Raw genomic sequence first — 8,941 nt, forward strand, 5'->3', positions numbered from 1 at the left:
GGACAGGAAAGTGCTGTCAAAGGCCTGTAAATTTCATTGAAGATTTACAAACACTGCCATGTTGTGGACTGAGGTAAACCACTAAATACAAAATCTTCATTCTAATTTAACCTTGCAAGAAACAGCACTATGCTAAGACAAAATACATTATGTTTTCTAAACTAATTTTGTATTCTTTAAATGCTTTAAAGAATGTGATTCAGGCTTGCTTATATTCTGTGCAATCCTGATTCAAAATTTCACATTTTGTAAAATGAAATTAATGAAATGTATTCACATAGAATGTTTTAGAGTAACTAACCAACATTATTTGAATGCATTTTTATAACTGAGCTATGCTGAATTTGTAGCGCTGGGAACATTAAGGGAAGAGCCGTTTAGGAGTTTAAAGAGCCGGATCTTTTTGATGATTCGAGCCAAATGACTCGGATCACAGAAAAGAGTCAAAATTTCCATTACTCTTGACTTCACGTTTGCGCTTGCGCGTCATTGGCCGCGCAGTTACGTTTGAAAGCTGCGAGCACGTCTAGACGGTCTGTGGTGGCTTTAGGTTCCATCCTTGCTTGGTAAAGTTCTGTAACGGTAAGATATCCCGGTATTTCACCAGCCCAGAAATATGTTAGGATAAGGTTTCAGTGATTCGTCCTGGTCTTCCGAAGATGGCTGAGAAGTTAATATTTGCTGATGGAATTAGCTAACTTTATCGTTAGCAGCCTGTACATTAGCACGCTACAGCTAATATTAGCTGGGTGACTGGCAGCTGTAGGAGATTCTGGTCACTGAAGTTTGGATTTCCACACCGGTTTAAATGATAATGTTTTATTATATGCTTGCACTACGACCTTTAAAAGGTACACCATTAAGACACAATTGAACATTGCATTCGACCCTGTATTTGGGACACCCAGAAGGCCATGTGCTTATATTCAAACTCAGAACATTTAGCAGGTTAGCTAATATTTTAACACTGTATGAGCGGAACAGAAATTTTGTCAGATTGTCAGCTGTGGAAATAACACATAAAGGACCCGCAATGCAAGACGAGAATAACATCATTAAGCAGCTGAACTCATTTTGAACAGGGAACTACATGTTTCAACTTTACACGCCGGTGCACATAACAGATTTGACACTGCAGGAGTTTTGTAAAAATAAACATTTCCAAATTCCCTCTCTTCCGCCGAAAAAGTAACGAATAAATATGGAATTCCAGAGCATTTTATCAGTTCTGTTCAATATTGACAGATTGATGAAGCAAACACTGCTCGCTTCATTTTGCACTATTTTAGTATTTGCATGCGTCAAACATTTGCAGACTGTTTTAGGTCCTGTGCACCCAGACGTCACACCATGCATATTTGTTCTGTCCATTCTACATGTTACCGAAATGAAAATACCATCTATATAACAATTAAGGTTGCAATAAACCAAATTCCTATTAAAATGACATAAACATCTTACTTACCAACATGACAAAAGATGATTTGAACTACCCTAGTATATTATGAAGCATTTAATAATCAATATGAGCCTTCACTTAAAAATTACATTAACAAAATATTTTAAGACTGGTTCCTCTGCTTATTTCCAGTAAATCCTTGCTTTTTTTAAATTTTTTTATTTTTTTGCATTGTGTGTTTTCACACTACTACATTGGCAGTTGGTAAATATGCTGTTATATAGACTTGCCCTGTTTGTAATACTCCATCAACTAAGTGTTTACAGTTTTCGCCTTAATAAAAAAATGTACAGGAGAAATATTCAAGAAATGAGAAGCTTGTCTTCCATGTAAAAAAAAAAAACTGATTAAATTCACAATTCTCTGAATGAGCAAACAGGCTGATAACTTGAGATTTACATTCTCCTATTTTCAAGTTATCTTGCATAAAAAAATAGTACAATAGTGAAAGCTGACTTCAAATGACCTTTCATCTACAGGCTGCATTGTAATGACAGTATTAGTCTAATGAAGTGCATGTTTTTAGTATGTATTTTAGTGTTTAAAATGTAGTGTGTTTTAGTTAGTATATGGTCTATCTTTATGTAATTTAAGTCTTTTTTGCCGTTAGCTGTAAGCATGGAGCTGAATGATGCTAACCTGCAAACCCTGACAGAGTTTTTGAGGAAAACATTGGACCCAGATCCAACAGTCAGGCGTCCAGGTAGGTCGTCTTTCACTGACCTTTTGGTATTATAAAGTGATGTTGGAGGGAGTGGGGATACTCTTGTGAAGTATTTACTTGATGTTTTTTATTTTATTTTTCCTGTATGAACCACAATAGATATTGACGTAAGTGCTTTGTCATACCACCTGATTTTTTTTTTTTTTTTTTTCTTTTTTTTTTTTCGTTTTCTCAGCTGAAAAGTTTCTCGAGTCGGTGGAAGGAAACCAGAACTACCCCTTGTTACTTCTCACTTTGCTGGAGAAATCTCAAGACAACGTGATCCGTGTCTGTGCTGCTGTTACCTTCAAGAACTACATAAAAAGAAACTGGAGAATTGTGAGTCAGCTCAGCTGCTTGAGTATTAAAACAGCCCGTTTGTTGTTTCGTAACAGAACTTTCTAAAGCCATAACAGGGCTCTAGAGTGCTAATGTCTCTGGTGTGACAGAAACAATCTGAGGTCCCTTTGGTGTCAGCAGTCAGAGTAAAAATATAAGTCTCTGTGACGTGGAAAATCTCCATTTGAGTGGCGGGCAGCAGCATGTTTTCATTAGTTGTATAAGTTGTACATCGCCTGTGCAATAAAATTACAGAAAAGTTCAGTTTGTTGCCTGTATAATTATTTTTCCACCGCACGGTTTTATAGAATCTGTAAGCAGTCTCAAAAATATACATGCAGTCTTTTACCTACACCGTTTAATACCCATTACAACATGTAGTTCACAACATTTCTTTGCAGTTATTGGTGAATAAAGTAATTCGATTTGTTTCTCCAAGGTTGAAGACGAACCAAACAAAATCTCAGACGCCGACCGAACAGCGATCAAAGCGAACATTGTAAATCTGATGCTGAGCAGCCCAGAGCAGATCCAGAAACAGGTAAAATGATCGCCTGTTGCCTTAACTTGACAATCTAATCTAATCCGAACATCTGCAGTGATTTGTGTTACCGTTGTTTTTGTGCTTGATGTACCGGATGCAGCTGAGTGACGCCATCAGCATCATAGGAAGAGAAGACTTTCCTCAGAAATGGCCGGACCTTCTGACAGAGATGGTGACCCGCTTCAGAAGCGGAGACTTCCACATCATCAACGGCGTTCTCCGTACCGCACATTCCCTCTTCAAGAGGTAAACCCTTCACTTCCTAAATGTAAAGTTTCAAGTGGAGACGATTTCTGCTTGGAAAAGTAAAAAGAAACTGTTTTCGCTGCCAAGGTACCGCCACGAGTTTAAGTCCAACGAGCTTTGGACCGAGATTAAACTCGTACTGGACACGTTTGCCCTTCCTCTGACGGAGCTCTTCAAGGTTTGCAACCTCACTGCTTTTCTGATTCTTACAAACAGGCTGCTTCTGTTTTCCAAAGTTAAAATAAAATACTTTGTAGTCAGGAGTTCACAAACGCGTCTGTTTGATTGTTCCAGGCCACCATCGAGTTGTGTCAAACTCACGCCAACGATGCCAACGCCCTGAAGGTCCTCTTCTCGTCCCTAACACTCATTTCAAAGCTTTTCTACAGTCTTAACTTTCAGGTCAGTTTTTTTTTTTTTTTTTTTTTTTTTTGCTTTGACTTGTTTAATAACTTTAGTGTTTTTCTAGAGCTATTTGTCTCTTAAACACAGAAAATGGCATTTCTGCCTTTAAAATTTCATGTTTTAAACATAAAATTAATTTCTTGTTCTTAAATAAAAATCTAGTGCCTCAACAGTCTTATTTTTTGCATTTTGCTATGTTCCAATCACATTTCAATGCAGTCTTATTGGGATTCTATGTGATGGACAAACAAAGTAGGAAGTAGGAGAACAAGAAATTGTAGTCACTATTTCATAGAACCAGTTTCAGCTGTCTGAAAATGTTCTCCATTCTTCTTTGCAAAAAAACATCAAAATCTGTCACTGGAGAGAGAACATCGGACTTTCTGCAATTTTCTAGTCTTGCCATAGAACCTAAATTGAATTTAGATTCTAGGCCTTTCTAAGATGTTAATACACTTTCATTTAAGCAAATTTATTATACGTCTAGCTGTGTGTTGAGTCGTCACTCTGTCTCGCCTCTTGTGACTGAATAGAAATGCCAAAAGTTTTGGATTAATAAATAAATACACTGTGTATCGCTTTACTTCACACTTACAATTTTGCACTACTTTGTGTCTATAATTTAAAATCCCAATAAGGAACAAAAGCATTACCTTGTTGCATGACAAAATGTGAGAAAATTTGAAATGGTGTGAATGTTTTTCCAAGCTACTGTAGTTTATTTCTATGCTTTCTTTAATTGTACGTAATGTGAAAATGACACAGGTCCTCTGCATGCTATTAATGTCCTCCATGTTATTCTAACAGGACCTTCCAGAGTTCTTTGAGGACAACATGGAAACCTGGATGACCAATTTCCACGGCCTTCTGACTCTGGACAATAAGCTTTTACAAACAGATGTGTGTTGTCCTCTCTGTTATACGGCCGTAAACTTAAGATTTTAAAAAGCTCTGTTTTGGTCAAACCTTCATATATTTATTTAATTTGCCTCCCAACACTTAGGATGAGGAGGAGGCCGGTCTCCTGGAGCTGCTGAAGTCTCAGATCTGTGACAACGCGGCTCTTTACGCTCAAAAGTACGACGAGGAATTTCAGCCGTACCTGCCACGCTTTGTTACTGCTATCTGGAACCTTCTGGTCTCCACCGGCCAGGAAGTCAAATATGACCTGGTGAGACTGCTGGGCTCTCGATTACACTACCTGTACATGCATATGTGAATTTTTCACTCTCTGTTCGTGCACAAACAATAATATATGCGATTTCCTTGCAGCTTGTTAGCAATGCTATTCAGTTTTTAGCGTCCGTGTGTGAAAGGCCGCATTACAAGCATCTATTCGAGGACCAGAATACGCTCACCAGCATTTGTGAGAAGGTCATTGTGCCCAACATGGAGTTCAGAAGTAGGTGCTCAGATGACATCTGCTGCCTTGGATTCTGGCCTGGATCTGTGCTGATGTGGCGCTGACCAGACTGCCGTCTCCTGTCTGTCTTCAGGTGCAGATGAGGAGGCTTTTGAAGATAACTCAGAGGAATACATTCGGAGAGATCTTGAAGGATCTGGTAAATCTGGTTTAAATCACATTTTTAAAATGAATTGTCTTAATGGAAATATAAACATACCGAACACTCTTATTCTGAGATTCTCTTCATTAAAGTCATGTCTTTGTGTGACTGAAGGTGAGCAGTGGACCCTGGCCTTTTTTATTTTTCACCGGAGAGTTGTCTGTTGTAGAGATAACAGAAAATGCAAATATCTATTGGGTGGTGTTTCCAAAGCAGCCAATCCAGGAGCAACATTTGTTTACCTTGGCATTGATTGGTTGCATCCTAAGAGCAGAGATGAGGAAGATTGTGCATAATATCTTTCCTAGTAGTCTTAAGATGGATTATATTGTGGGTATTAATGTGTATTAACGTATATTTGGTGTATATATGCAGTTACAAGCATTTTGTCTTATTCAGGGGTCTGAAATATTTCTTAACTTCAGCTATTCATGGGGAGTTGTATCCCTGTGAATGTATCTGTACTGTTTGAGGCCAGCATGTGCTATCTTTACTAGACGTTGTTAAAACAGTTTGTTTTTATACTTTGATTTCTTTACGGAAATCTGCATTGTCACTTTTTTTTTCTCTCTCTCTCTCTCTCCTCAGACATCGACACCCGTCGCAGGGCTGCATGCGACTTGGTGAGGGGTCTCTGTAAGTTCTTCGAGGGGCCGGTCACGGCCATCTTCTCTGGCTATGTGAACTCGATGCTGTCAGAATATGCCAAGAACCCCGGACAGAACTGGAAGCACAAAGACGCAGCCATCTACCTGGTGACATCGCTGGCCTCCAAAGCCCAGACACAGAAGGTGGGTTCACGTCTAAAACCTGAAATGTGTTGGGGGGGCCCTTTATAGGTGTAAAGGGTGAATCATATTTTTATTTATTTGATTGATTTTTTGTTTTTTAACAGCATGGTATAACACAAGCCAACGAACTGGTGAATCTGACTGAATTCTTTGTGAACCATATTCTCCCAGATTTAAAATCATCCAATGGTAAGACTTTTCTTGGTTTGTATGCAGTTAATACTAATAATCTATTTCCTACGTATAGATGTGAAGTTGTAATGGACAGCCTAAAGTCCTTAAGGGAAATACTTGTTGGGGGAGGAAAGCACGTAAAATAAGAAAAGCTAACCCAGCAGGTTTATAGGAGCTTGTAAACTACAGAGAGTCTACAAAGTGTAACGTAGCATTACTGTAAAGTCGATCTGTTGCACTGCTTTGTTCTCATCTAACAACTTTCCACAAGAAAGCTTGACTGCATGCGTCCAAAGTTGCAGCATAGTGGCACTCTAGTAACAGAGACTCTTGTCTCACAAGTATTTTTCCACCATTGAGCTGAATGATGCGAACATCCCATCCTTAACTCGGACGACTTTGTAGTTTCTCTGAAGTTTCATGGCTGCAGAAACCATTACTGACATAATCGAATCTGAAAACATAAAACAGAGCTGTTTGATAAACTGTTTTATGCTTATAATCTCATTATAGTTAATGAGTTCCCAGTGCTGAAAGCAGACGCGATCAAGTATGTTATGATTTTCAGAAGTAAGGTAAGGTTTGTTTTTTTTTTCCTCCTGAACTTGTTTAATGTTTGACATTAAAAGTTAATTTCTCACTAACGGCTCGTCTTGTTTTTCTCTCTTCAGCTTCCTAAGGAGCAGTTACTGCAGGCAGTTCCTCTCCTCATAACGCATCTGCAGGCGGAGAGCACAGTCGAACACACTTACGCTGCTCACGCTTTGGAGAGGCTGTTCACAATGAGAGGCCCCAACAATGCAACACTGTGAGTGTCAGTCGAGGTTTATTCTGAAAACTTGTTTGTGTTTGTCAGGCTTTAGATGACTATGGTTTTCCTGCACAGACGTCTAAATATCCCAAAACTAATGAATTATGCTGCCTGGCTTCAGTGTGTCGTTTCCTGAAGCAGCTCTACCGAGAGATTTCTCCGGGAATTCAGTATTTATTCATGATCATCTGTTTTCAGGATCACTTCAGCAGAGATGGCGCCTTTTACTGAACAGCTGCTCACCAACCTGTTCAAAGCACTCACTCTTCCAGGTTCTGCAGAAAACGAGTACATCATGAAAGGTAATATTTGTTTTTATTTACCAATCTTTTAAGTTAAAAGTTAGTTGCAAATTGAGATTTTTCCCTTTACCCCCTAAGCCATCATGCGCAGCTTCTCCCTGCTGCAGGAGGCCATCGTTCCTTACATTCCCACTCTGATTGGCCAGCTCACTCACAAGTTGCTCTTAGTCAGCAAGGTAACTATTGTATTGATCTAGAATAGTCATAGTTCCATTGCGAGGTATATTCATTCACATAGATGTTTTACTTTCTCCCAGAATCCCAGCAAGCCTCACTTTAACCACTACCTGTTCGAGTCTCTGTGCCTGTCTGTGCGGATCACCTGCAAGGCCAACCCGACCACCGTCAGCAGCTTCGAGGAAGCACTCTTCCCCGTCTTCACAGAAATCCTTCAGAACGACGTCCAAGGTACATTTTGGGTCCGGCTTCTGAGGGAAATTTAAAAAAAAAAACAACCTACAAACCTCTTGACGTGTTCATGAAGCAAGTCGACGGACTGTGCTCTGTTTTGTTTTGCAGAGTTTCTTCCGTATGTGTTCCAGGTGATGTCTCTCCTCCTGGAGATCCACTCCAACTCTATTCCTGCTTCCTACATGGCTCTGTTCCCCCACCTGCTGCAGCCCATCCTGTGGGAACGCACGGGGAACATCCCTCCTCTTGTGCGTCTGCTGCAAGCTTTTCTTGAGAAGGGAGGAGCCTCTATTGCTGCTTCTGCTGCTGATAAAATTGTAAGTCAATCAAATGTTTTTTGTGATGTAATGAATACAGGAGCTTCCAATTGCTCTTGCCGTCATGCTCGACTACAATGAAAGTGATGGATGCTGCTGCTATAATGTTTTATTTTTTAAAACGTGGATTATTCATTTCCCTTTCTCCATGTGTAAATGCATTTATTCTCCCGTTTCTTTCCCTCCCAGCCCGGCTTGCTTGGAGTTTTCCAGAAGCTCATTGCTTCCAAAGCCAACGACCATCAAGGCTTTTACCTTCTCAACAGCATCATAGAGAACATGCCCCCGTGAGTTCTTCGCATTTCCTTTAGCAGCTTTTAATCAATAAAGTATTGCCAAATTAATATCTATACTAAACTAAATGTTCTTTTTTGTGTTGCTTCACCAGCGAGTCGATTACTCAGTACAGGAAACAGATCTTCATTTTGCTCTTCCAGCGACTCCAGAGCTCTAAAACTACAAAGTTTATCAAAAGTTAGTACAATCTTTTTATTAACAGTTTTTTTAGCACTCTTTTGACTTTTTTTTTGGTATTATTCACAATCTAATAAGCATTGAAAAACGTTAATTTTTTTCAACTTGGCCAGGATTTGCTTTAAGTTATTATATTTTAAGATCGTCCTTATTGTGCAGAGTGTAGTAGGGGAGATTTGTTGTTGATCTAAAATAATAGATGTGATTTCAGGGTTTCCCCCAGTGTATTATAAGCCTGGCGGCCCGCCATGCTTTACTAGCCCCGCCGCCAGGCTAAGTGTTGCTTGTTTACGTTTCTAGGAAAGGAGAAAAAAAAAATCGTTTTTTATTTTTATTTTGTTGTTTTTTAAAACCGGGCTTCAAGCGTCTCTTTTGCTCTTAGCATTTCACTAGCAGAGCA

At 39.4% G+C, this 8,941-nt stretch overlaps 1 protein-coding gene across 2 annotated transcripts in view; it reads left to right on the top strand.

The window, feature by feature from the left end:
• Positions 1-473: 473 nt before the first annotated feature.
• cse1l (CSE1 chromosome segregation 1-like (yeast)) overlaps positions 474-8,941 on the top strand; it is an 18,943-nt gene continuing 10,475 nt past the window's right edge. The window contains exons 1-21 of one of the 2 annotated variants that reach the window (XM_015037058.1): positions 474-582; positions 2,070-2,162; positions 2,359-2,501; positions 2,941-3,042; positions 3,146-3,291; positions 3,379-3,469; positions 3,586-3,693; positions 4,504-4,596; positions 4,700-4,867; positions 4,969-5,098; positions 5,193-5,258; positions 5,850-6,052; positions 6,157-6,241; positions 6,740-6,801; positions 6,898-7,034; positions 7,236-7,339; positions 7,418-7,515; positions 7,597-7,747; positions 7,859-8,067; positions 8,257-8,354; positions 8,456-8,541. In XM_015037058.1, coding sequence (XP_014892544.1) covers positions 2,078-2,162; positions 2,359-2,501; positions 2,941-3,042; positions 3,146-3,291; positions 3,379-3,469; positions 3,586-3,693; positions 4,504-4,596; positions 4,700-4,867; positions 4,969-5,098; positions 5,193-5,258; positions 5,850-6,052; positions 6,157-6,241; positions 6,740-6,801; positions 6,898-7,034; positions 7,236-7,339; positions 7,418-7,515; positions 7,597-7,747; positions 7,859-8,067; positions 8,257-8,354; positions 8,456-8,541 — 2,365 coding nt within the window. In that variant the 5' untranslated portion in view covers positions 474-582; positions 2,070-2,077. Of the gene's footprint in view, positions 583-756; positions 852-2,069; positions 2,163-2,358; positions 2,502-2,940; positions 3,043-3,145; positions 3,292-3,378; positions 3,470-3,585; positions 3,694-4,503; positions 4,597-4,699; positions 4,868-4,968; positions 5,099-5,192; positions 5,259-5,849; positions 6,053-6,156; positions 6,242-6,739; positions 6,802-6,897; positions 7,035-7,235; positions 7,340-7,417; positions 7,516-7,596; positions 7,748-7,858; positions 8,068-8,256; positions 8,355-8,455; positions 8,542-8,941 lie in introns of those variants that run through there. The other variant, XM_015037050.1, reaches the window with a different exon arrangement.

Source organism: Poecilia latipinna, unplaced genomic scaffold, assembly GCF_001443285.1.
Source record: "Poecilia latipinna isolate Pla-1442-1.1 unplaced genomic scaffold, P_latipinna-1.0 Scaffold24, whole genome shotgun sequence".
Taxonomy (NCBI): Eukaryota; Metazoa; Chordata; class Actinopteri; order Cyprinodontiformes; family Poeciliidae; genus Poecilia; species Poecilia latipinna.